The 27,796-nt window shown below is 44.5% G+C and overlaps 1 protein-coding gene across 7 annotated transcripts in view; it reads right to left on the bottom strand.

The window, feature by feature from the left end:
- Positions 1-27,796, bottom strand: part of CADM1 (cell adhesion molecule 1) — a 564,860-nt gene that overhangs the window by 59,105 nt on the left and 477,959 nt on the right. For all 7 annotated transcript variants that reach the window (XM_029572377.1, XM_029572372.1, XM_029572371.1 and 4 more), the window contains 2 exons: positions 23,752-23,910; positions 3,951-4,047 (listed from right to left, as the gene is read on the bottom strand). In XM_029572377.1, coding sequence (XP_029428237.1) covers positions 3,951-4,047; positions 23,752-23,910 — 256 coding nt within the window. The remainder of the gene's footprint in view (positions 1-3,950; positions 4,048-23,751; positions 23,911-27,796) is intronic.

Below are 27,796 nucleotides of genomic sequence, written 5' to 3'. Positions count from 1 at the left end.
ATTTCTCCACAAACTGCCAACAACAACGTGTTTCAAACTCCTGTTCTGCTGCAGCCATCACCAGGGAGCGCTACTTCCTGCTTGCCCAACCAGAGGCACCTATGATTGACTTTTAAATAAAAAGCAAGTCTCCATCTTAATAAAAAATAAAATTTCTTTTTTCTACTCTCTGCCTTCTACAGATTCCCCGACTCCGAGTCATTCCAATGGATGACGACTCTTCTCTCCCTCTTAAGAGCTTTCAAAGGCCATTGGATGTGCCCCTCTGACTCCGGCCCTCTTCCAAAATTATCAGCAAGGGAAGGCTATTTCATTTGTCCTTGTGATGTGGACACTGAAGCCCAATGGTCTCATTTTGCCTGGGCTACCTGACGACTGTAGGATGGAACTTTTTTCTCTTGCAACCACTCTTGAGCTGATTCAAACTTGTGAGCAAGAACCAAACTTCTCGGTAGTCCTTTAGGACGTTTTAATCAAGGACCAATAGGACTATATCAGATTTGTTTGGCTCTGTTTTGAGCTCCCATCCAACTCTATTATGGGATTTGCTGGCCTCTTGTTTGTCAGGAGCAAAAATTGACTGAAGCTGTATTAATTTTAGAGCTAAAGTACCGTGCAACACAATCTGCTGGCATGCACAAGTCTGCTGCTATGGAAGCATGCCATCAACATCAGCTCCAGGCTGTATTCAAGTGTACCACACTGAAGCATGCCCCCAACCACCTCACACACACACAAAACAGCACGTCTCTCCCATTTTACTAAGGCCATTTATTCCCTTTGTCCTCCAAACATAGTGGTTTACATTTTTTAAGTCTGCATTTTACATTTTGCAGTAAGGCATGATGGGGCTGGTCAACCAGGTATCCAGAAACGCCAAAAGAATACAGCTTATTAGAGCCATGGGACCAAGATCATCCACCACTCCTACCAGAAAAATGTCAGGAAGAGCAGGGACATAGGTAAGTATTCTTAAATGTTTAACTCCCAGTAAAAATGACTGAATGCCTTCCTTCAGCTGTAGACCATGCTACTACCCTTGCCCCACTATACAGATCCCAAATACCTCCTCAAATGAGCCTTGGAAAGACCACTTGTGTCTGGATCCCCCCATTTTTTTTTTAGGGAAGACAGGAGATCTACTTAAGAAGACAGTGGTATGCAAAGTCTGATAATGGTACGTCAATCAGTGCAGAGTTTTTCAAACTCTTATCTCGACACATCCAGGCAGGTCCAGGTTACAGGGTTTAAACCAAATATGCAAATCAACCTGATAACTTAAGAGTCTACCAAATGCATGAATAGGCTCTCATGAATATTCATTGTGGGTAGTCTGAGAACCAGATTTGAATTGGGGGATGTAGCTAAAGGGCAAATTCCAAATGTTAACAACCCCCCCCCCCCCCCCCCCCCCCCCAAAAAAAACCCCAAACCCCAGGAATGACTGGCTTCACTCAGCATCTGGAGTAAAGCCGCTCCTTCCTCAGACTTTAATGGTGTTGGCATTCAGGACGTTTGGAAAGGCTGCAGCCTGTCACGTCTCCGCAAACCCTGCTTCGCTGCTGCCACCTCTCGTCTCCCACCCATCCTACACCCAAACCCAGCAGCTGTGACCGGACGGCAGGCATTGCTTACAATCTGGAAACGAGCGGCGGTCGTGCACATTTCATTCTGTGGTGCAGTTTGGCACCAAAGCGAGACAGGACAGTTCTTGCCCAGAGTTAATCATCTCATTAATTAAATTTACAAAAAAAAAAAAAAAAAAAAGAATAAGAAGCTTAGGGGCAGATGATGAATAGCTCATTAGGAGAGAGACCTTGGAAGGCAAGCACAGCTCATGACAGAGGCCTGTGCGCACGTTGCTGTGAAAGACACGGCCTCTGGTTGAGGTCCCCAGCATTTAATGATTCGTTTCGGTACAACACTTCCTAGGTGCAGCCAGTTAAGTTTCGCTAACCACTCCCATGGGTGGGAGGATGGGGGGATGCAAAGTACTGTACATGCGGGTCACAGGCTCTGTCTTAGAAATGCATTATTTGTTTCCTTAAAAAGATTTGTGCTCCGCTGATCCGCAGATCACATCACAGCACTCATAGTCTGGTTAAAAGATAAACATGCATACAGTTGACATGCTGGGGTATGAGAAGTTACGTAACGTCAGTGGCTCAGTAACTTACAGCAGCTCACTAAAAATGAACAAAAATATCTGTAATGTGGAAAAACAAAATTCCCTTTACAAAAAAAAAAAAAAAGGGTGTTTTATGCCAAAGCTGCATACTGAAGGCTGTTTTGTACAAGTAATCAAAATCCAAGGCATATATAAGCTTTTGCAGTCACTGTTACCAGTCCCCATATGCTTTGTGGGGACTGGTAACAACGCAGCCAAACAGATGCCACATCAGAAGATCATGGATCATCCAGTAGGGGCTACCAACACTCCCCGAAATATAATTTGGTCCAGGATAGGATTGGAGCAACATCTCATGAAAGTGCGAGTGAGTGAGGCCTCCCTATCTTAAAAGAAGCCTCAAGACATGAGCACACATATGTGTCAGACCTGGATAACTCTTGTGATGGTCTGAGAAGATATTGCATTCTGCAAGGGACCCGGTTTTCTCTACTAGAACACAGCACATTGAAGTCGGAAGAACCTACCGAAACAGTAGACTATCCCCGTCACACCTGCAAGGCACCCCATTTCCAAGTAAGGGAATAACAACCCATTTCAAAGTTTTAGAAATCACAGCCGTAAAACTCAGACTCACACAGGGAAAGCAAAGTGCCTTGTCCAAGCTCACTACACAGTCGTGCTGGTTGAGCTGGCACTAGACCTGAAGTTCTGAAGAAATCCACTAATTTGCCCCAACTCATGAAGAATTAGTGCCAATGGAAGATTTGAACTAAGGAGATCATTACCCCTCCACCCAATCTGACTTGTTGGGTTTCAGTGCCTCTCTAACACACAAAAAACCCCCCCCCAAAAAAAAACCGATTTAGTACTGAATTTGCTTTTTAGTTTGTTATGGCTACGTTAAACTAAGCATTTGCAGCAGGACAAGGCAAAAATCTGATACAAATCCAAAGTGAACAACATACTTGTAAGGCCAAGATCCCTTAGATTGTATGCAGTGCTGGTGCATGAGAACTACTGCACCAGTCAAGGGCCGTCCTACAGTTAGAAGTCAGCTTTCATTATGGAATCATTTGTCAAAGGATGGAGCGCCCTAATAAGCAAATGACATAAGCGGGAAGGACTTACCAGTTGTTTAATTGTATATGGTCCTATTGTCAAACTGTGTAAATTAACTAAACTAAATATTACCACTACCCATGCGCCCTAGTCCCACCACATGGTGGTTAATGGGACTGCCTGACAGTCAGTCAGAAAGCCTTGCTGCATGGCAGCTGAAGCAGGATGGCAGAAGCAAAGGCAATAGAAAGCTAGAGAAGCGAGCTGTCAACCCATGCCTTCAGTCCCGTTTCAGAAACAGGGCTAACTCTTCAGAGAGCATGTCAGCCACCACAAACATGTCCGTCCCGTCCACCCCCCTTCATACTCAAGCCAGGCCCTTGGTCACTCAGCATATTTCATGCCATCCAAATAGTAATGTATAGCGAGTTGGCACTTTCATGAATGTGATCCTCCCATATAGACCATGATAAAAAAAATAATAATTTTGTATGAATTTGCTATGCCATACTTGAATAAAAAGTTTGCATGCTATGTTGGAGATAGAGTGATGAGGACCAGAGTTGATCCTTTACAGACTGCCTCTGGATAGCGCCCCGTAGCTTCCCTCCACCTATCATATGACCCAAAGCAGTGGAGTCCTGGTCAGCTCTTGGACCTCTGTGTCCCCTCCCATAAGCCAGGACAAAGTTTCTCTTATGCGGTAACCTTCCCCCATTATTTCTCCTGGTAAATTAATGACACGACCTATTCAACTTACTTGGGCTTTCCAAGAACTGTACATGTTAATTCCAGTGGCTCCCCTTCTCTTGTGATGCCCTGTGGGTAGCTTACTGAAATGACCACTTCAGGCTTATCTGCATGGAAAAAAAAGCACAGATGAGAGTTAAGCCAAAGAGCCTCTGTTTAGGACATCAGGTTTGCTTACGTGTCACCATATGTATTGATAGTGGCTATGGCTGCTGAAGCACTGCATTCTCTCATCGTGCTTTGACGGTGACGTTCTTATTATGAAGGAAGTCACATTCTGCCCTGCATCATAGGTTTGAATGATACTGTACTCATGAATGTCAGAATTTCTCCATCATCACAGCCAAAAAATGTCACAACCCTCTCATTAGTCCTAGAGAGGAATGGGTCATGCTGTTCTCAACTTGGGGTCCCGTCTCAGCCCGATTTGATTACAAAGTCTCTATGTGCATATCTTTGTGTTGTAGGTAGGTGGGGGGGGGGGGGGGGAGGTAGGGGAGACACTGGAATGCTAAAGGGAAGTGACAGAGGGACACGCATCCTTGCACTTCAAGGTCAACAGATGCAATCTACCTTGTGCTGGTAGTCACTGAAAGTCATTACCATCTGAATGTGGTCTATATGAGATGAACTGGTGGCCCTCAGTTCAGCCTTCAGTGGACAAGTGCTCACACCACTATAATTACCATCACTATTCAGCACTAATTGGCCACCACTGTTGGCAATCTCAGCAGACAAGTCAAAGACTACAAGGCACATGCAGAGGTGGACCCTCCAGAGCAGGACTGAAGCACACAATGGGCAGAACAGCACGGGGACCCCTGCATTGTGTCTCTGCCCTTGCTGTGCCCTGACTGCGAATAAGTGGAGGGACTTCTACTTCCGATGCCTATCAATCTGGAACTTTTCAAAAACCCTAAATTCACTACAAACATTTTTAAATAGCTTCATAAAAAAGAAAAAAACCCAACAACCCCAAGATCTAACAGTTGACTTTAGAAATCCCATGGGAGGATCACCTTTACCCTTTTTTATCTAGTTGTAAAGACTTAGGGGGCCTTTATAAAAAGACCCCTTTTATCCACAATTCTTTGAGCAAGCCTGGAAGAGAACTCTTTTGTTGTGCTGGTGATTACCATGGTACACAGCATGCAATGAAATTACCTCTTTACACAGGGCTCTCTCATGAGGCCACGGTCATCAGGTCAGCGTGACACAGTAAATATTATAATGGCACATAAGGCCCATCCAGTCTGTTCAGTTGAGATTCTTCCTCTGGTTTTCTCGTACACAAACCCAACACCAACTCCTCCCCCCCGACCCCCCCAACCCACCCCCCCCCCCCCCCCCCCCAGGTCTTTTTCCTAACCTCTCAACTATACCCCCGCTACATCTGTCCCAAACATATGCAAAATTCAGCTATAATGCTCGTTTCCACCCCTTCCACTGCAAGGCCATTTCAAGTCTGTCATCATCCTCTTCAATGTTTAGAAGGCCGATAGTTAATCTAACACCCAGGTTTCCTTCCATGTCTTATAAACAAGTTTTGTAATAATTCACAGCGCCATCCAAATTAGCGCGGCAGTTGACTAAGACATCCTTCCTCACTATGCTCCATTTATTCTCACGTTTTAACCATGGTCGCTTCGTGTAGGTTACCTCAGCCTTCCTCGAACCTCGATACTGTTGGTACTACTGCTGTTACGTTTATAACCAGTGCCCCCAGGCTTCCGCGACTGAAGAAGCCGCGAATTTAGCCTGCTGTCGCATAATTTGCAACCTTCTGCACAATTTACTTGAAGCTTCCCCATACTAATTCAATCATATGAAGGAGCAGTCTTCTGTCTCGGCCCCCTGCAATGAACCTCTCTGCTTCATCCTGCAGCCCCCTCTCTTCCCAGGCGCAGGAGGGAAGGGATGTGGCTGAGGCTGGACCAGGTAAGAGCCAAGACGCTCTGTCCCCTAATCCAATCGTTCTTCTGTTACTCCCACCTTCCCTCCTATCCTAAAGGGTATGAGGTTGGAGAGGACAGAGTAAGTAGCCAATATTTTGCTTCTCAGATTTCTATTTATTTATTTATTTATTTTTTTAAGTCGAACCAAAGCAATTTCGTATAACTTCTAGGTGGAGCGATGTTCCTTCAGAAGATGTTCATCTTTATGCAGACGTTATTGCACTGGCATAAGTAGCCAACCATACACCAGCTGACACAGGCCTGGATGTATTTTGGAAGTCTGCAGCTGCTCCTGTCCCACAGCTGGCAGAGATGGCATTAATTTCAATTAACAGCATGACAAACTCTGCTGATGCTGAGAGCAGCTTCAGCATACATAAACTATATACTCAGAAAGATGAAGAGGATTTTCTCAGGAAAACATGAAAAGAATGGTTGTACTGTCTTTCAGTCCAAAACAAAAGTAACATTTTACAGTTAAAAGTTTGTAACTTGATTATCTTTACTTGATAAACAGTTGATGTTTTGTACATGGTACATTTTGTATTTGTTTTTAGGTTAAATGTTGTTTAAAAACAATGTGAAAGGTTTTCAATAAAAAAAAATTGGATTGTTTTTTGTTTTTTTTTGCATAGTGATATGAAATTACGTACATTTGCCATATAATTGTTGCAGAATTTTGAAAAAAAACATGCCACAGAATTGTCTAACTCTTGCTGCAGAATCTTGAAACAGAGAGCTGGGGGTTAAACCACGCTGCCAGGTTAGGGACAGAATAGGGGATTGTCAAGAGTTCAATGCAAGGTTTTAGTCACAGGATTAACACAAAAGGTAACTGGTTCCTTTCATCTCATCAGTTTAACACAGCATCAAAGCAGGTCAGAAAGGCAATTCATTACTGCCAGCTTCTATCCAGGACAGAATGTTCCAAGGTGCTCCAAAATGAGAATGCAGACAAGGCTCAGCACTCAGCCTTCTGGGAAAATCCCAGTAATGAACCCCCAAGGAACAATCTGGCACATCTAGCCTGTGCCAGGTAAGTCAGCCTTTTCAGCTTGCTCAGCCTCAGGTCAAGGGAGCCACTCTGTGGCTCAGAAGTAGAGGCTCAGTTCCAAAGTAGGAGAAACCTCCGTTCACAAACAGGCAGACATTTTTTTTTTTATCATCCTGGATAGATGGTCATAGAAAATGCCATTCTCAATCCCACACTCATCACCCCCATCCTATGTTTGTATCACCGACTTTTCTAGGAATCTAAACAGTTGCCAAAACAAGCAAGGCTATTGGCCTGACATCTGGCCTCCTAGGATCCTGTGGACTTACTGGGACAGTACCCAGCTATCATCGACATGTTGGCATCAACACAGCTACCCAATGCCTGCTAGATTATGCTTCCATTTTCTACACTTTTGTTTTAGCTTTATCAACTCTTTCCCTTACCTTCACTATCAAGGGAGTGCAGGGTGGGTTATCTGCAATACTTCAACCTCACAACCCTGTTTCTATCAATGTCAGACTATGCCAGCAGATAAAAACCAACTGCCCCGTCTAATCTGTCAAACTCTACTCATGGCATAATGTCCTAGACTTCAGCCCATCTCTGGTTTTCATAAGAACATAAAAACATAAGAAATTGCCATGCTGGGTCAGACCAAGGGTCTATCAAGCCCAGCATCCTGTTTCCAACAGAGGCCAAACCAGGCCACAAGAACCTGGTAATTACCCAAACACTAAGAAGATCCCATGCTACTGATGCAATTAATAGCAGTGGCTATTCCCTAAGTAAAATTGATTAACAGCAGTTAATGGACTTCTCCTCCAAGAACTTATCCAAACCTTTTTTGAACCCAGCTACACTAACTGCACTAACCACATCCTCTGGCAACAAATTCCAGAGCTTTATTGTGCGTTGAGTGAAAAAGAATTTTCTCCGATTAGTCTTAAATGTGCTACTTGCTAACTTCATGGAATGCCCCCTAGTCCTTCTATTATTCGAAAGTGAAAATAACCGAGTCACATCTACTCGTTCAAGACCTCTTACATCTTCTCGATCAAGACCTCTCATGATCTTTCCCCTCAACATTTCACTATTAGGGATCTTCTGTGTTTATTCCATGCTTTTTAAAATTTTGTTATTGTTTTTGTCTGCACTATCTCCTCTGGGAGTTCATTCCATGGAAATTTTTTCTAGTGCTGCCCCCTCCAGAGACTCAAACTGTTTCCTCTTGTTCTAGATCATTATTTCCTCTGTAAAAGGTTTTGCTTCTCGTGCATCTGTTCCCTTCCCCTTCCCCACACCAAACCCCATCTCACCTCTTTTCTAGAGTTCTGACAACCTAGAAGAGCCTTAGAGTAATAAGAGTCCAAACATAAGAGCAAAGTATCAACCAGAAAGTCCAGGCAAGCAGGCCAGAAATGCTCAAGGCAATTTCAGGATCATGGTCAGGCATCAGATTGGATCTGGAGCAATGAACCAGCCAGGAGCACAGCTCAAGAAAAACCTGAATTCTCCCAAGCACCAGGGGCCAGGCCACTGCTGGACCAATCCAGAAACAGGCAACATAATAGGCAGAGACCAGAACCCAGGAACATAGGATGCCACTGAGCACTGGCAAGGCTGCACCCTTATAGATATACACATTAGGGATGTGAATCGTTTTTCTGACGATTGAAAATATCGGATGATATTTTCAAACTCATCAGAATTTGGGGGGCCCCCGAACCTGATAGGAAAACCCCACGAAAAATTTCATGGGGTTCTCTTATCGTTTTGGGGGGGGGAGGCGGGAAGAAAGGGCACTTAAAAATAAACCCCAAACCCACCCCGACCCTTTAAATTTAATCCTTTCGCGTCCCCCACCCTCCCGGCCTGCTACCATGTGACAGGGGCCGGCCAATGGCACGGATACCCTGTCACATGCTAAGGGCAAAGGGCCATTGGCGCCATTTTGATTAGTGGCAGCCGACGGCCCGAGTGCGGGAGATCGCTCCCGGGTCCCCCGCTGGACCACCAGGCACTTAAAAATTTTTTTGGGGGGGGGGTGTCAGGAGGATGGGGGACGCGAAAGGATTAAATTTAAAGGGTCAGGGTTTGGGTTTTTTTTCGGCACGACACAGCCGATTAAAACGGGTAAGAATCACGGGAATGAAGATTTCCCGCGGTCTTTACCCGAAATAGGTACTGGAAACGAGTCCGGTACAGATTCACATCCCTAATACACATATTTAAATCTTTAAGGGTACAGTTTTCATTAGAAATGCTTTCTTCATTCATATGTACCAGGTTTAGTATTGTCCCTTCCCTTGTGGGTGCCATTAGCATTTGTCTGTCTGAGGAAAGTCCCTTGAAGGCAGTCCAGGATTTCTCTACTACTAGCCAAATCCACATCTGGCAGGTTAAAATCTCCCACCACTATCTCCTCCCCCTTCCTTCCCACCTTCTGAAAGTCTTTGACCAGCTTTCTGTCCACTTCTTCTGCCCGAGTTGGACCATCTCTGGAGTCCGATGTCACCAAGCAGGTTGACGGGAGCTGTGTGTAATTGCACCCATGGAACTCTTACTGCTTCCAAACAGCACATATATATATTTACATGAGACAATTTCTGAAGTTAACTTTTTTTTTTTTTCTTTACTGAAAATATTCCAGCTTTTTCCTATTTATATTTGCTGCTCTTCACCTGAATTCTCAATACGCCTACAGCCAGAAGGTTTGGTCATTAGCTGCTGCAAGAACAAATTAAGCACCGAGAGTCAACCACTTGCACATGTTCATGACTGTCCCTTCTGTTTTCCTGTCAGAGTTAAGGGGGCTCCAGCAGGCAAAGAGGGAGGCACTAAAATCCCCTTGCGGCACAGCAAATTAAAAAAAAAGAAAAAAAAAGGTGCTGCATCTCCCATTTATGGAAAACTCTGCTGTAACAAAATCATTGGCTGCCAGCTTGTGCCAGTATCAAGGCTGAGAGCTGTACCTAGACGGGGACTGTCCGCAGTTGCAACCTGACTGTTTGACAGGACTGCGTTCGTGATGTCACAGTTATGCTTTAAACTGCTGTAATGCTGGACTGAAAGCAATGTGTACAGCATAGGAAAACTCTTTAATAGTCACAAAGCAATCAGACCCAGGCCATTTCGTATCAGCATTAAGACACTTCGGGTCATGCTTCACCTGGACAGAACACCAGTTGGCTTTAGAGCGTGTGTTTTATGCACCCCAGGCGTACTATAATGGCCAGATAAAGCACTCCCCATTGCCTCCTAATGCTTAGTGAATGACAGTGGAACAGAATACCTGATTATAATTTCAGCGGTAACACAGGGGACAGTGTGCAGGTGCATGCATAAAATTCATGGCCATCTCCAGTGCTGTGATTTGTTGCCAGAAACACACATCTCAATTAGCTGCATCTAATTAGAAACTTGACATCTACCAAAAGGGACTGAAAACCCAGAAAGGCAGGCCACATGCAGATGGAGGTCAGACCGCTAGACAAGGCCTGTGGTCAGCTCTTCCCCAACAAACAGCTCTTGTTGTGCAAAGGCCTGCCTTAGAGACGATACAAATAAAAAGACTCGTTTGCCGTCATGCCAAGGGGCAAACAGAGTAACATGCAGCAGTCAGGAATTATGCAATTTTTTCATGTGCTGACTGTTACTGCATGGCAGTACTCTGTACCAGTCTCAGAGACGTCTGCACTGGGGGGCAAGCTCCCCCCTCCCTCCACTGAAAACAAATAACTTCTTCACCATTTGCCCCCCCCCCCCAGTTTCAGACATTGCACCCACCCCCCTCTTCCCTAGTCCAGCAGAGCAGCCTGATGCTTCTAACTTATGCCTCTTCTTCCTGCAGCCCGCACCGCACCAAACTGTGAGAAGCGTACAGTGCTCTGTAGCAGTACTGAACAAGCGCGGTTCAAACAGCTGATTGAACCACACTGGAGGAGAAAGCAATGGTGTGGGAGCATTGGAAATGGAAGTTACAAGATCCAGCTGCCCCATCGCTCCGATCTGAGCTGCACTGTGGAAGGAATTGAAGAAGAGAGAAAGTCTAGGAGACAGGGACTCGGGGATTAGGTGGGTGCTCGGGGGTGGGGTGGTGATTGCAGGCACTTGGGGATTAGATGGATGGGAGCAGGAATTCAGAGATTGGGGGGGGGGAGCACGGGACTGGGTAGGAAGTGGACAAACATGGACTTAAAAGAATGGGCGGGAGAGTAGGTTCTGAGATTGAGTACAAAGTGGATTCAGGGACTTGGCAATTGGGTTGGGGTATGCATAGAGGGATCTCAGATGAGCGGAGGGTGTGAGTCTGGATGCAGAAGGGTGAAGCAAAGTAGACAGATGGACCTGGAGGGTCTAGGGTGGGGTAGAAAGGGGCTGTGGAGGGTGAAAGACAGAGGAGGGAGACATGTCTGTAAAGGAGGTAAGAAAGGGTGGAAATCGGGAAGGAGGAGAAAGAATGGGGACAGAAGCTAGTTGGTGGTAAGACAGAAAAAAGGAGCTGAGGCTGGTGAGGGAATGAGAGTCAGAGAAAGGTAGACGAAGATTAGGGAGGGGTGAAAGGCAAAGGGAGAATAGGAAGTTGGGAAAGGAGCAAAAGAGGGGAAATAGGAGAGCTGGGGAGTAGGGATGTGAAATCATTTTCCCCCGAATTAGGCATTTTCAATGAAATTGCCTAATTCGGAATGGTTTGGGAGAACTGAAAAATGATTTAATTTTTTCCGAAATTTTGGAAAAAATTCATTTTTGAGTTAGTGCGTGCTAACTCTGCCAGGTGAGCGCACACTAACCCAAAAATTGGGGCCCCCGAAAAAAAACCCTGAACCACGGGAAAAACTAAATACCCACGAGGGGGGGGGGGCCCGAAACGAAGCCAGACACGAAAAATTTACCCGAAGCACATCACTACTGGAGAGTGGATGAGAGTTGGAGATGGAAAGCTAATAGGTAGGTGAGAGATGACGAGGGAGACTGAGAATTGGAGTTGGAAGAGGAGAGGTGAAATCTAGCTGTGAATGGATGAAGAGGGAAAAGAGAGAAATGTAGAAAAAAAGAGATGAAATGGAGAAGTTTATGTCAGAGACAGATATGGGAAGAAGAAAGGAGACGAGAGAAGAACTGGAAAGGAGACCTTGGAAAAGTCCTTAGAAGATTGACAAGAGTAAAGTGGAAAAGAGATTTGGAGGCCAATCTGATTAGAAACTAAATGCTCAGAGAACAAAAGAGAAAAAAGCCCCCATACTCTCACTTTTTAGTTACTGTTATATATCAGCTGTGGGAATGTGCATTTCTTATATCTTTGCATTTTGCTCAATATAGATGGAAATGTATTTCTATATCCCTGATGTTGTACTGCATGCATTGTCTGGCTTCTTGGTGTTTTCATTTCGGTTTCTGTCTGCATGCATTTCTAATTTGTGATGCCTTATTCTCTATCAGGGGACAGTCTGCTTGCACTCTGCATGTGTCACCAAAATTAAGTATTTTACTAGTATTTAGTTTCTGTTTAAGGATCCATAGTAGTCTGGTTTGGTCTGTTTTTCAAATAGGTGGTGTACCAGTGTTATTTTTTTCAGTGCAATTAATGCTGTTGGGATATTGCAGGTTTGCTATATAGTTTCCAAGTGTCTTATTTACAAGGTTTTGTGTTACTTCACAAAGTATCTGCTAGTGGAGGCGTTTGTGTTGCTGTTACTGAGGTAACACCAATATTTGAATACAATTTTTTATATTGTAAGGGAAAACATCTTGGCTCTGCTTTGCATTTGTTGTTAGGAAAATTTCTGCAGATGCAGAGTGTGTGTTAACAGAACTGAAGGTGCAGGATTTATATTGAGATTCTGTTCCATCTTGTATATGCCAGCTTTTACTCCCATACTGAAGAATTGGTTGAATGATCCGATTATTTTTACATTTTTATATTCTACAACTTCTACCATTGCATCCAGCCTGGATTACACCAAATTCATCCATAATAATTTCACAAACAGATTAAATATGTCTTTTAAATAATAAAATGACTCAATGAGTCAAAAAATAAACTACTATTTAAATGCCTTTTAAAAAGGGGTGAGTCTTTACCATCTTATGAAATAATTTCAGATCGCTCTGAGATCTTATTTCAATGGGCAGATCGTTCCATAAACAAGGGCCAACTGAAAATAAAAACCCCAAAAACTTGTTTTCGGGGGGGGGGGGGGGGGAGTGTAAACTATATAACGTCTGGCACGCATAATAATTGTGAACCTGCCAACCTCAAATTGGAACATACCAGTTCTCTGCATATAAAAGTTTGTGTAAAATAACCACCATCTGAAACTGATTCCGCCACTCTATAGGCAACCAATGTAAGGAGAGAAGAGCTGGAGAAATATGATCAGAATAGGCACAACCCCACTTACTATCCGAGCAGCTATACTATTGCAGTATTATAATGGTAGTTTCACAGGAGGTGGTATAAACTGGCTGGGGTTTCTTTATTACATAGAAGGCCCTTGGAACTTTTGCTCGTCATGTCTTCTAAAGCCAAAGTGGATGCAATGTGTAAACACGACACTTGCTTCTCCTCCATACTTAGCTTGTTCCCCCTGCCACCTCACATATATTTCTGTCTCTGGAGGACCTAAATATATATTCCCCGGAGGAGAGTAGAGACGAGGAAGATACGATACAGACCTTTAAATACCTGAAAGGAATTAATAATAAACAGGAATCAAACCTCTTCCAACGAAAAAGCAGCTATAGAACCAGGAGTCAAGATATGAAAGTCCAAGTCAGCAGACTCAGGAGCAGCAGCAGGAAGTCTATCTTCATGGAAAAGTTGGTGGATGCAAGGAAGGCCCTCCCGGAAGAGGGGTGAAAACAAGAATGGTGATGGAGTTCAAAAGGACATGGGATAAACACAGAGGAAATGAAGAAATGGGGTAATCTGTGGTAACTTTAGGTGTAACATTTCTGCATGGGGATAACTGTATGGCACAGAGGTCACTACCCTAAATAACTTGCTTGGCAGGCTGGATGGGCCATGTGGGTCTTTATCTGCCGTCATTTACTAGGTCCCTATATCTACTCATGCTTAAATTTCAAAGATGGCTAGTTGTCCAATCCAGTGGAGCATAAAATTGTTTAATTGACTGGACAGTAAGTTTGAGATCCTGGCCAATCCATTGCTAGCTTATCCTGAGGGCTACCGACTACCGTCAAATCAATTCATTATAATCAGCAAAAAGCTGTGCAAGTCAGTGATATCATTAAGTCTCCACCTCCCCCCCCCCCCCCATATCACCATTTTCGCACAATACAGCAGGACATATCAATAATGTTACTCTTTTTATCACACAAAACAGATCCTCCCAGCAGCAGCAGTAGGTGCCCTCCCCAAGCTAAGGTAGCAGGGCACCCACTGGTCTCAAACTAATTTTCCAGTCAAGCAGGCCCTTCTACTTGCCTGGTCCAGAACACACTTTGAATTTTGAGAAAAAAAAATGTCTTCCTTTTCACTCCTGCACAGATTTGGCAGTGTCTACTGCAACGCATCTCCACTTCCTGCGTTCATGGTTGGGTTTCAAAGACTCTGCACAAAATCACCGGGAGACAGAAGTAGCAGCCACAACTAATAAGTACATGGGCACCTTCCTCAACTAAAACCAACAAAAGTTCACAGATAAAGCCTTATCAATCTCTGAAAGTGCATTCATGCCAAAAAATGAATTGTACACTATTTATTTTTATTTATTAACATTTGATATTCCATTTGATATTCTGCTTTTTACCATGATTGGTCTCAAATTTAAAGTAGGTTACAATAGTATTAAATCAACAAACAGTACTGGTTGAGGATCTGCTGTATATATGTAAAGGCAGCTTCATAGTTGGGCTCTTTTGTTGTTGTTGTGGACATAGAATACTTCTGTGGTAACTAGGTTTTGGGAAGGAAGTCTCTGTTAGGATTGCTTGGCAACAAAGCCATGCTTTAGCTTTCTTCCTGAAAGTGAGGTAAGCTGGACTCCAATCGTAGTGATGATGGAAGCATGTTCAGATCTTTGGTGCATAACAGCTAAAGGTCTGAAGTCTGGTGCACGAAGGTCTAGCAGAGGCCAGAGGTGAGGTGGGAAGATCTGAGTTGTCTCTTGCGGGCATAATGGAGAAGGATCTGTGTAAGATATTCTGGGGCCCGTCTGTTCATGCTCTTGAAGATAAAGCAAGTGTTTTGAATTTGATTCTGCTCTCTATTGGTAGCCCGTGTAATCGAGATAGAATAGGTTTTATGTAGTCAGATGCTTCTGCTCTTACTGGATTCTTGCTGCTGTATTATGTAGGAGCTAGAGGCGTTTTGAATTGCATAGGGAGATGCTACTGAATAAAGAATTGCAGTAGTCTATTCTGCTGGTGATTAGTGTGTGAATTACTGTAGCTAGACTGTGTTTATCTAGGTAGTTCGATAGTTGGTAGATCTGACGTAGATGCATGAATGAGGTTATTACTACTTTCGAGATGTGCGTTTCCATGATTCTTTGGGATATAATGGAGATTCTAACAAGTAGGATGGTAACTGTAAGGGATGCCCTTGGCAGCTAATCCACAGACGTTCTGACACACTTTTATTTGGACTAAATACATATTTATGGGAAAGAAACTGGGGAAAAGGAGATGGATTGTAAGGTGAGCAAATAAAATCAGTAAAGTTCAAAATATGTAGAAAGATCTTCAATTCCTTGATGGGTCTCAGCTGTCTAAATCCCAGCTCATTATATTTTATTAAGAGCTGGTATAACTCGTTAACATGCTTCCTATGGGGTAGCGGACTCAGAGAACTTCACAGTCAGGCTTAGTTCACTTAAACCCTTACATAATTTATAATACTGAAATAAACTGCAGTTGTAAACCCTCCTCTGGGAGATCGGATGGAACAAATAATGCATTTCTATGGATTTGTCTTCCCCAAAATGGATCCCTGACCTTCACACAACAGGGATACCACACTGCATTACAAAATTGGCAGGTGTCCATATGCCCGGTCAGATCAAAACACCTCATTGGTTTCTTCTAAATCTCCAAAGCAGTACTCCTCAGTGTCTAAAGAAAACCTAAGTTACACAAACAAGGTCAGGAAAACAGGCAACCCTATTACCAACACCGTGTGCAATCTGTCCTTCTCAGCCACACATGAAACACAGCTCTGCTCTCTCTTCTGGACATTAAAGGTACTCTGTAGCATTATGGAGACTCTAATCTCCAAGAAGAATCCCTCATTAGCACTGCGTTCTCACGCCTACTCCTATCGCACGCCTCATGGACCACGATGGAAGCATCACTCACATACATTGGAATTAGCGAGTCACCTTGCTGCCAAATCCTCTACCTGTTACTCATGTTGACTCAAGGACCTTGGTAATGAGAAGCAGATATTGTTTTTGTGTGTGTGGGGGGGGGGGGGGGGGAGGGAGAAGAGCAGGCTATTCTGGTCTCTTGGGAATTTCAGTTTTAATTAAAACCAGGGCAGGGATCCAGCACCATGACCCTTCATTCCCATCTACCCAGAGATCTTTTGCCCATATTTCACCTTCCCTCTCAAGTCACATAACCCAGAGAGTGAAGAGAGAGGTAAGCGTGGAGCCAAGTGCTGTTCTTGCTAAGACGCAGCACGCCATACTGCTCAGTCATGAAAGGCAGGCGTGGCTGAAGAGATTGGGAGGGGATACAGAAGACCAGACAATGGATGACAGCAAAAAATAAATAAATAAAACCTTTAAACCACAGCAATTCTGAATGGGGGTCAACATCAATGAACAACAAAAACAAAACAAAACAAAAAAAAAAAAAACAAAAGCAACTCGTTTACTTAATGCACAGAGATTTCCAGATGATAAATCACTTCAGTGTTAATCATTCTGCTACATATCGTGCAATTAATATTTCTGCTCACCGGAAAACATAAGGAGCATTCAAAGAGTGACAGCGTGTGCATATGGCTGAGCTTTAGGATAATTGGGAGCAGTGTTGGTTTTTGGCACCAGATTAGACTCTCGCAGTTGCTGGAGTATATCTGTATGTATATGTCTCTATCCATCCCGTTGCATAAATAGATATAGGGTTACATCTATACAGATGGCATCATATAATCACACAAAGGCAATGTGCTTTCTTCAGTTAACGGGAGTGACTACCATGCTGAGTTCTCAATAGTATTCCACAATTCAGTCATAACCATTTACAGTGGAGAATATGAAGAGCGCTGTAGTCAATGGGGAAACATTTCTTACCACATATAATGACAACACTGAGCGATGCTCTCTTACAGGGAAGGGCCTCCCAACTCCTCCACTTTCAAACACAGGCCTCCATGCATTTCAGAATTTGAAAGGCTTGACGAGGGAGATCTGATGAGCAACAAATAGGGTTGACCTTAGTAGGATGTAAGGTCTAGGACGAATCAGCCAGAGGGGGGCACCTTACCCTCAACTCCCACCCCCCTCCTGAGATCAAAGCAAGGTCAGCTGTCCAAAGCATCGGCCACATCCTTCTGCTCTGCCCCAACCAATCTCAGAGTCCTTGCTCTCCCTCCCAATATCTGCGTCTCTACCAGGGCCAAGTTTAGTCACAGACAGACAACTGCCTCTGGTGCCAAATTCGTGTAGGCGCTGGAGCGTTGCCACCGCTGTCTAAGCCTGAATCCAAACCACCTGCTGCGCCACCATTTCCCTCCTCTCGTGGCACAGACTCCAGTTACTGCAAGGAAGACTTAAATATCAGCACACTGCCTTCAGCAGCCCTCTCTCTCTCTCTCTCTCTGACGGACCCTGTGGTGCCCTGCTCCTCGCACGGGTTTCCTTGGTAAGAGGAAATCGATGCAGCAGGGGAGGGGGCAGGGCACGCAGGGTCTGTCAGCACGAGGGGGTTACTGAAGAACCCCGTGCCTTTTCTTCTCTTTCGTTGCTGCTGCAGCCCAGAATTCACCCACCTCCCCCTGTTCTATTGCCTATATGCCCATGCCCCCTTAATGCCACCATGCTCTCTACCATCTATTCCCCTCAGTCAGCATTCCTCTTCTCCTTCCCAAGCTATCACCTCTCAATCCCCAGGCCCCCACTTCTCCCCCTAATAGCTCGAGTCGCCACCCTTTCAAACAATACCCAGTCCCATCCCCCTCCGATCTCCAAGTCCCCTCTTCTCCCTCCCCCCCCCCCCCCCAACTTACACCTTTATCCATCCTCACGTCTTCCCTCCATGCTTTGGCTGACCCTGCACCTAATTCTGCGGCTCCTCAAGTTGCCGGTGCCACTCTTCCCCTCTTGCACGTTCAGTAATTAGCTTGACACACAGAGAGCCGGTGCAGTTCACACGACCGATCGCTGAATCATGTTGGGGGGGGGGGGGTGGGGAGGGCAAAAAAAAAAAAGCAGCAGAGCTGGCTGGAGGAGCTGCAGCAATAAGTATGGAGGGAGAGAGAAGCAGCAACAGCAGGAACGGGGGGGGGGGGGGGGGAGTGTGAGGCTCTCACAGTGGCCCTGTCACCCCCCCCACACACACACACACACACTCTTGCTTTAAGTATGGCCCAGACGAGAGGCGAAGCACTTCCCATCTGTCACAGACTGCAGGTGTCCCTTAGGAAGCAGACTATGGAAAGCGCCAGAGAAGTCGGCTAGAAAAAGAGAGGGGGTGGGCCGGCTGGCAGGTGGAATCTCCTGCGACATTCTCCTAAAGTCATCCGTTTCTTTAGGCGGCTTGCTGCGGGGGGGGGGGGGGGGGGGGGGGGGGGAGGGGTAGGACCGCTTCCATCACAATTTGTGTCTGCAACACGAGCAGGACACAGAGAGAGTCATTTTCAGTGGCCTGCACGGTGCTAATCCAAAGACGTTAGCTTGAACAAGCAAAGTGGATTTTTTTTCTGTGTCTACCCGTTTGGAAAATTCAGGCGTGCGTGCAGAACCCAGTGTGGCATAGACACACACAAAGTTACACACACAGAAATATGGGGGGAAATTGTGGTCTGTGGGTACTTACTGTATTGGCTCAGGATTGTGCTCGACTCTTTTGCATCGTTGTGGGTATAGGTTGCTATTTATAAGAAATTTACCCCCTTAATTTACGCCCGATATCGCACAGCAAACTTTCATAAACAGTTGAAAGTGCTTTTTTTTTTTTTTTCCCTTAAATTTCAGTAAGCTTTGGCAAATGTGTTATATGAAACTATTTTAAGCGAGATTTATGTTTTCATCAATCATGTTTTAAATGATTTTTACGTTTGTTCTGTTTTATTGTACACTGCTTAGCTCTCCTGATTTGTTATAAGCAGTTTCCAAAACGTTTTAAATAAAAAAAAAAAATAAGTAAATAAAAATAAAACACTTTTATAAACACATTCTCCAAATTGATTTTCAAATGAAGATTCATTGTGGTTTCTGCACACAAATCCTTTTGAAAATCAGGCCTGTAAAAGTGCAGGGAGCAGCGAGCCATATGAATGCACATACAAATATTCCCATTTTTTTTTTTTTTTTTAGGGATGCTTCCTACATCTGCTGCAGGGAACTGCTCTCCTCCGACCCTCTAGGAGGTCGGGCCTATCACTTGTTTCTGCTTTTGCCCTCCCCATGATCCTTGCTCACTCACCAGCTATATCCACCAGGAGCAGGAAACAAAAGCACCCCCCCCCCCCCAACTGCTAATGAAAATGTGCCCGCTAGTGAAGAACCAGGTCTGAGGTCCTGCAGCTTTCCATTATTTCATCAGTAGGGTGACTACCAGCTCTGCGCCCATGTACAGACCAAGGTCGATGACAATGACAAGAGGGAGACTGCACTGAAAAGGCTCCAGCCAGAAAGGCTGGATCACCGAAGGATTCCCCTCCTTCCTCCCCCCCCCACCCCCCCATTGAAAGCCTGTCCTGCTCACACTGGCTGGGGAACGTGAGTTTAAGTAAGGGACTTTCGTTAGGATGCCACAGCCACCACAGAAAGAGTCCACCCCCAACCCCCACTGGGAGATCTGCATGGAAAGAGCTCCACGTGCGTTCGGAGCCCACCTTAATCCAGTCATGGCCCAAAAACCCCAGGAACAGGGCCTGACACTCTTCCAGGGTGCTCCCATCATTACTGCAGGTAGGACCTTCTATTTGTGATGTAAACCTGACCTTGCAGAGGTGCTAATGCATTATTAAAGCTAGAAGACCCTCTCTCAAGGATTGCGAATGGACATTAAACGCGCCTGAAAGCAGAATATATATAAAAGAACATACAGGCAACTTGGCTGGCCTCTTGAAGGCTAAAAGAAAAAAAAAAAAAGCCTGGATCCAACAGGTTCTGGGAACAAATAAGGAGTTTCATTTATTTCTAGATGGAAATGAACAGCAGCAAACCAACCCAAAGCCAGCGATAAAGGCAGTTGCCACTGACCCAGTTCTGTCCTGCTGAAAGGTCAGGCACAGCGGGGGCTCCCTGGGAAAGTAACTCAAAAGTAATCCGGCCGCTCTCTTTCCTACCCTTTCCTTTCTAAAAACAGGAATTTATTCCTCAATGATCCCAAACAGATCACTAGCTTTAAGGCAGTTTGCTCTGGGTGCTAATTTCTGTCAGGGTCAAAGGATAAATTGGATATATATACACACCCACCCACTCCTATTTATGAAGGCTTCCCTTTGTAATAGCACCTCCAACTGGTGCACTGATCACGTGACCTCCAACTGGTGCACTGATCACGTGACCTCCAACTGGTGCATTGAGCACGTGACCCACAACAACAACAGTCATTGCCCGCTACAGGACATGCAAGCAGCCAATCGTCAACAGGATGGCATTTAACAAAATGGCATCTCCTACGTTAATTCACCACTGTATCATTAACCAAATCAGTCTGCCAAGCCCACTCAATATCATCAAAATTTTGGCCCCTCTGGAAGGAGTTGCAGTGGCCCCTAGAATAAATATTGCCCTTGATCTTTGAATCTGAGCAATATAATCTTCTCTCAGCTGCTATTTGCTCTCTGGAAGGTCAATATTTAGTATCACCATTAACCTCACTGACAGCCTCTGTTTGCACAAACACACATACAAAACCCAAACCTGGGCAATGTATTTATCCTAGAACAGCAATCCCCAAACTCCGCCATCGAGGGCGCAATCCAGTCTGATTTTCAGGATTTCCACAAGGAACATGCATGAGACCTACTTGCATTCCATGGTGGCAGTGCATGAACCTAGACCTCGTGCATTTTGCAGCAATCCTGAAAACCTGATCGAGCTGTGGCCCTCAAGGACACAGTTTGGGGACCTCTGTCCTAGAATTACAGGAAGAACAGAATCTGCAAGAGCGGGAGGAAGGGTGGGAGAGAAGAAGTAAGCAAATAAAACAGAAGAGCGTGTGGGGGGGGGGGGAGGGGGAAAGCAAAAGCAATAGAGGTCTGAAGCAGAGGACTTGGCAACCCGAGGGGAGAGAACAGAGGGGAGGAGAGGAACAGACTAGCAACAAAGATCAGGAGTCCCTTAATTAAGAAAAGAGGCTAGGAGACCCAGCTAAGCATGGGGTACATCACACCACACATTCTGTCTCTATCCCATAACCAAAGTATAGATGAGGAGCTATGCAGGTGCATGAGAAAGAACCTTCCTATCCTGATGGCATTCAGGATCACAAACCCAGAAACAAAACTACAACAGTGCACTTATGCGCGCTTCCATATCTGTGTTATAGAAAAAGGCTTTTTATCTGATATAAACCTGATCTCACACAAGTACTCATGTATTTTTAGAGCTAATGGTGTCCCTAGCAATGTTAATAGGTATCAAGTATGCATTAATTACATATTAGCAGAATCATGGGAAAGTCTCAGACCTGCCAATCACTGCTGCTTATTTACAAAAATTAAAAAAAAAAACAACAGTTACAGGAGCATCTTTATATCACACCAGTTCCAAGTTTCTGAAAGTTGTATAACAAGGCAGCAGAAAGCATAATGAAGCTGTATAATAAAGACGTGATCAATTAATGACTGCCCCCCTCCCCCTTCCTCCCTTCCCCTCTCTTCCATTTAGCTCAGCAGTTGTGACAGAAGACCATAACAGCAGAAAATTAAGTTAATTCTGCCACAACAATCTCAAATCAGCCATTTCTCTAGGCTGAAAAATATGCCCCATCTAAACGGCGCCTCGGACATTGGCAGCAGTCCATTCTGCATAATACTTTGAACAGGTACAACCAACCCCCCCCCCCCCCCCCCCCCCTTACAAAGTCACTTATTTTACCGCAAATGTACTGCATGAAACATCGCCTGAGGCAGTCAGGGTGTTGAACAGATTGTGTGATCCGAGGATCCTTAGACTGACAGGCACAGAGAGGAGCAAGGCATCCCAAATTGATAACATGCATGAGAACAGCAGGTCTTCCCATTGTGTGAAAGTTAATTTTTATTGTTTGCCTTTTCCATCATGCAATTCTGCCCACAATGATGGAGGTAAGGAGGACGTACAACCCCTGATCCAAAAGAGCTGATGGCCTTCTTTGACACTATCTCTTTCTGTCTGCTACAATGGCACCAAGAACCTGATACAATGCTCCTGGGCTATGGATTGGACAGGAGGTCCTGCTGCCACTGAAATCTGAAAAGGGGAAGGGAGCCCACTAACAGGAAAGAAGAATAGAAACATGATAAGTATCGGCAGGAAAACCATGGGGTCATCCTCTGAAATACTGTGGTTTACCCCACTTCCAGCTGGAGACAGGGAGAGAGACTAGTGGATTGGGGCAAAGCATACACACCAGTTACCCCTCATTAACTACCCCAATAAAAAAACAAAACAAAACACAAAAAAACATTAAAATATGATAAGGAAAATAGATAAACTGTAGAGTTTAACAGAATTAGGACAAGTCAATGATCCAGAATGATATATAAGGACTAAGGAGAAAAAAATATTCAGCTTCAACTTGCCATCTGACCCAGTGCAATAAATTATCTTGTACTCTTAACAGCCCAGAGCTGCCAACAGATTAGTCAAGCTTTTTAAAAACATGAACCTTTTCAGATTATTTCATGTAGTAAATACAGTACATGTTTTTTGTACAAAAGTAAATGAATGTAAACCACTTCACATCAGGGCACAGAAGCAAAAGCGTTCACAGTATACTACAGAGTTGCACTAAAGCAGCACCCGAGTTTCCCAGTTCAAAGGTAAAAGCTGCTAACTACCTGGAAGGGCATTTAAGAAGTTACTAAATAAATAAAAGGTTTATATCATCAGTCGCAGCTCATCCACCATCTCAATACAACATGCTATGATATCCTGTGACATTGCATTGAACTGACTGAAGTCAACGTTCTCACAGGAGACATTCGTTTATAGTCATGTGGTATTGCAGCAGCCCTGTCACATGATATCAATGGCCCATTTTGCTAAAGCACTGCTGACCACCGATGAGCCCACAATCACTCATTTATTAATACAAGTTTTATAAAGGTTAGAATACAGAGCAGGAAAACTTAAAACCCCTACAAAGGTCTTTCAATACCATCTTCTAATCGAAATGCACCCACATGACCTTGAGAACGTAAGTCATTTTTCCTCCATTGTACTCAACTTCTAGGCCATCTGTCCCTCTGCGCTAGTCTGGGATTGGGAGCTCATTGTGAAAGGAAATTTCAAAATTCATCTATTAAGTGACCACACAACATAATAAACCTAGCTTTTTCACAAATACAATATGTTTTCTCCACTATTACTTTTACAGAATCCTATTACTTTAACAATATCCAAGTCCTCAATATGGTGGTGTGCTGTCAGGAGCTGAACATTGGAAGCTTCTTGTTAGCCTATCAAATAAACATTCATTTGTAAAGGATTCACACTTTCTGTGGTACTTACACTGGACATCAAGATATCTTTGAGTCTCTAGCTCTTTGACCGCTGGGTGATCTACTGAACAGACCACAGGCACTCCGTCATCCTCACGTCCCACCTTTAAAGAGATCCGACTTGTAACCATAAACATCTTCTCTTCAGAATTCTCCACTTCTAATTGGCCTGTGAAATGAAAACATAATGAGACCTGTAGTAAGGTTGCTCCCATCAAAGAAACCAAATCACTCGCTATGGCCTGTTACACAGAAACCTTCAACGAAAATAAATTCCGAATGACTTGGGTTGGATGGCTCGCCTTGTCATCAACTCCTTGAGCCATTCTGGAGGAAAGCTCATATTCCACTACTCTTGATACTGCATTCTCAGAGGTTATAGTTATTTGAGGGCATTATGCAGGGGTTTAGGATGATATGTTGGTACTGTACTTATCGACATGCTCAGAAGAAAAATGGGAGCTTAGTCCCTTCTAATCCACTTCACATTCAATCAAGCTACATTCTGAAGCAAAAGCGCATGCAAGGAAGCTCTGCTGTAAGATTCTGAGAGGAAGGGGCACATTCCAACATTAAGTTTTGATACATAACATTATGAATTTAAGAAGACAGAATTTCAAAGAAACCCAGATGTCCAGTGAAATAAATGGGGCTCTGACTACATTCAAGGCTCCATGGCCCACAGGGGCATATTGGAATCCAGAACACAATTTTTGGTAGAACAACATCAATGCTCGTCATCACCAAAGCTGTTAAGCACAGAAACAAAATAAATTCCAACAGATTTTTTACTTGGCCCACATATCTGCCATTTTTTATCAAATTGCTTTTATTTGTATTGAAAATTTTAAGGACAATTACAATCAAATATAAACCAACCAAAAAATTAACCCCCCCCCCCCCACAACATACAAGCAATAACACATGGTCCATCTATTACAAAACGGTCCTCTTCAAAACAAACATCCGCAGGTTTCTAGATGCATGTAAACGCTAATATCCAGGCATTCTTTTGAAGTGCTACCACTTCGTATTTGTGAGTTAGACCCACAAATACCACCACACATCAAGAATATTTTCACTTTATTTTTCCAATTCGTAAGAATGATCTTGAAGGCTAGGGCCAAGAACAGATCCAAAAAACTTTGCCACCATGACAACAACAAATGATCCATGGCATTTGATCACCAAACATCAATGGCCAGTGAAATCTCAAACTAGGATACTTAAAAATTCCTTCCACTCTTTGCCACATTGAAAGCCAACTCCACAGCAAAGCCCTTAACATTCATACATCGTATGGTCTGAAGAACCAACATCCCAATCACACAACCAGCAATGCTTTACATTAAAAGAAAGACCAAAATAAAGACCTTTAACTAGCGTCCAAAGAGCTTTATGAGCAATTAGGAAAGGAAGCAGATAGGGATTTGTCCCAATAACTTTCCCTACAAGACAGTTCCATACATCTTTCATTTAGAAGGAACATGCAAGAAACGCAACCATCTCATTGGATAGAGACGAAACCTTTACTGGTTTTGTGAATATTTTAAGAAGCTTCTTTTCAGAGCTACTAAGTTTCCCTCCTTCACCCCAAAATGCTTGCATCTTCAAGCAATCGCTAGCCTAACAAAGCCATCATCTCTATCCAAGCATGTGGGTTTTTTCTTTTTAATCTTCACTGATTTTATCTTTGGCAGGCTAAAAAGCATGGCTCACCTGTTCCCAGCAACAGATAAACTGCCACCACTGCCAAAACTGTGACCCCTCCCCCCCCCCCTTGAATGGACTGACCAAGATCCAGGCTACCAAATCGGGGTGATTTTCAGCCAGGTCGCTGAGCTGCAACCTCGTTCAGCTTTCCCATTGGGAAAAAGTGAAAGGCAGAAGCCACCAATGGCCCTCGACTTGGTACCTTTTTAATGTAGAAAATGACCACTGCCCAACTCTCACAGCACTCTGAAGTCTGTAATTCTTTTCCTATTAAATGGGTTTTGGTTTTTTTTTTTTTTTAAAGGACTTTGCAACACCCAGCATGCAGTGGGAAGAAGATTTATGAAAACCAGAGGCTAGATCAGGGGGCAATGCTAGCCTAGGGTAGACTGGAACTCAGGCACATTTTAGGGCAGAAAAAGAGTCCTGCTGCCATGTGAAATGAAGTATGTGCACCTCAGAGTGGGGCTGGTAGAAACCCTGCTCATTTGGTTTGTGTCCATGTCGTCTGTAGAACTCCCGTCCCCCCACAACGATGAACACTCTTATTTCCACTGCCACTCACCTGCTGGCCGATGGACTCCTTACTCCAGGTCCTCTCAGCAGAGGCGGCCCTTCAGCCACGGAAAGGGCTCAATTCACCCAGCTCCAGGACGCGTTCCAAACAAGCCTGCTCCCCCACCCCCCCCCTCCCCCACCAAGTGCTGAATCAAAGAAACCACAAGCAGGCCCATTTTCAGCACCAGCGCGTTAAGATGAAGAGCGAGTGCCGTGTATTTACGTAAAATTTTTTTTTTTAATAAAAGCAGCAGATTATATGGCTTGAGGGACTGTGAGGGTAGGAGGGACTTTCCAAGGTATGTGCTGGGTTGCAGCAGAGTGCCTTAGAACGCAGGAGAAAAACAAAATGCCTATAAAAATAAACACAGCAAGTGTTAAGGGCAAGGAAAGAAATGCTCCGTTTGTGCTAAAAGGTGAGAGGCATGACTCTGATCTTTCCTGCAGTGTGACACACGGCGTTGTAACTTCAGAACAGCCTAAAGCAGACAATGGGATGGACCATGTCAAGATATGTCTGGCATACGAGTCCTTTCCTATGCAGGGCTCTTACAAAAAAAAACAAACAAACAAAAAAACCCCCCCACTTAAATCAGCTCATTTTAATGGAGAAAAGTTCATATAACAGGAACCAATGACAGGACATAGGCCCTGAGGGTAAGAGCAGACCCGAACTCCTTGACTTTCTTCAAACCACACAAAGTGAGGCCAACTAGCACCAAAACAGGAGGTAATTATTAATGCATTAAAACTGCAGGATGCCAGGCCAATAAACCAGGAAGCGACCTTTCCCCCTCCCCCATTGGGGGCTCATACAAACTAGTTTTCAAATGTAGCATGGAAATGGATGCAAAATCATAATTGAATAAATAGACGGGCTAACATACAAATATTTCTATTAATTAAAAAACATCAAGGGGTACATATTCAGTCACTATCCACATAGTAAAGTACGCCGGATAAACTTATCCAACTAACTCTGGAGGTATTCAATAGTGCACTGAATATAGCCGGCTATCATAAAGTTGGCCAGATAACTTTATTCAGCTAACTTTAAGACAACTCTTTGGCAAGACCCGATTTAGCTGGATAAGTTATCTGGCTAACTCTGAATATCTGAGTTAGTCGAATAACTTGTCTGGCTAATGTAATTCCTCAACACCCTACACCGCTGTTCAGACTGTCTATCACTGCACTCCAAAATATCCTAATTCCCTTTCAGGAAAACAGTCTCTATATATACAGAAAATGGCAGGGGACACCCCGGCATGCTGCGAACGGAGCACACTGTGCATGGAGAAGATGAAAGCCCCCAGCGCGCCAGTCGCAATAGAGATGAAGGCCCCCGGCGCGTTGTTCGCAGTGAGGATGAAGGCCCCGACATGGCACAAATGGAGCACGCGCACCATTCACGGCAAACATGAGGTCCCCCCATGTGCCTCGGGACGCACTCCACTCATGGCAAAGATAAAGTCCCAGATGAGCATGAATGTATGTAGAGATGTGTATGTGTGTGTGTGTGGGGGGGGGGGGGGGGGGAGAGAGAGAGAGAGGGGGAGAAGGGAGGGGGAGGGGGAGGATGAGAGATTAGGAGGGGGAGGGGTGAGAGAGCAAGGGGAGGGGGTGAGAGACAGAGCAGGGGATTGAGCAGGAGCGTGTGAGAGAGAACATGGACGGTAAGCAGGGGGGAGGGGGTGAGAGAGCAGGGGGTGTTTAAGTGTGGGTGCCATTGAGAGGGAGCCTATATGATGAGGAGACTGTGAAGGAGTGTGTATGTGTGGGAG

The sequence above is a fragment of the Rhinatrema bivittatum genome, chromosome 12 (assembly GCF_901001135.1).
Source record: "Rhinatrema bivittatum chromosome 12, aRhiBiv1.1, whole genome shotgun sequence".
In the NCBI taxonomy this organism is placed as follows: domain Eukaryota; kingdom Metazoa; phylum Chordata; class Amphibia; order Gymnophiona; family Rhinatrematidae; genus Rhinatrema; species Rhinatrema bivittatum.
The sequence above is the reverse complement of the archived record's forward strand: the minus strand, read 5'-3'. Positions and strand labels throughout refer to the sequence as shown.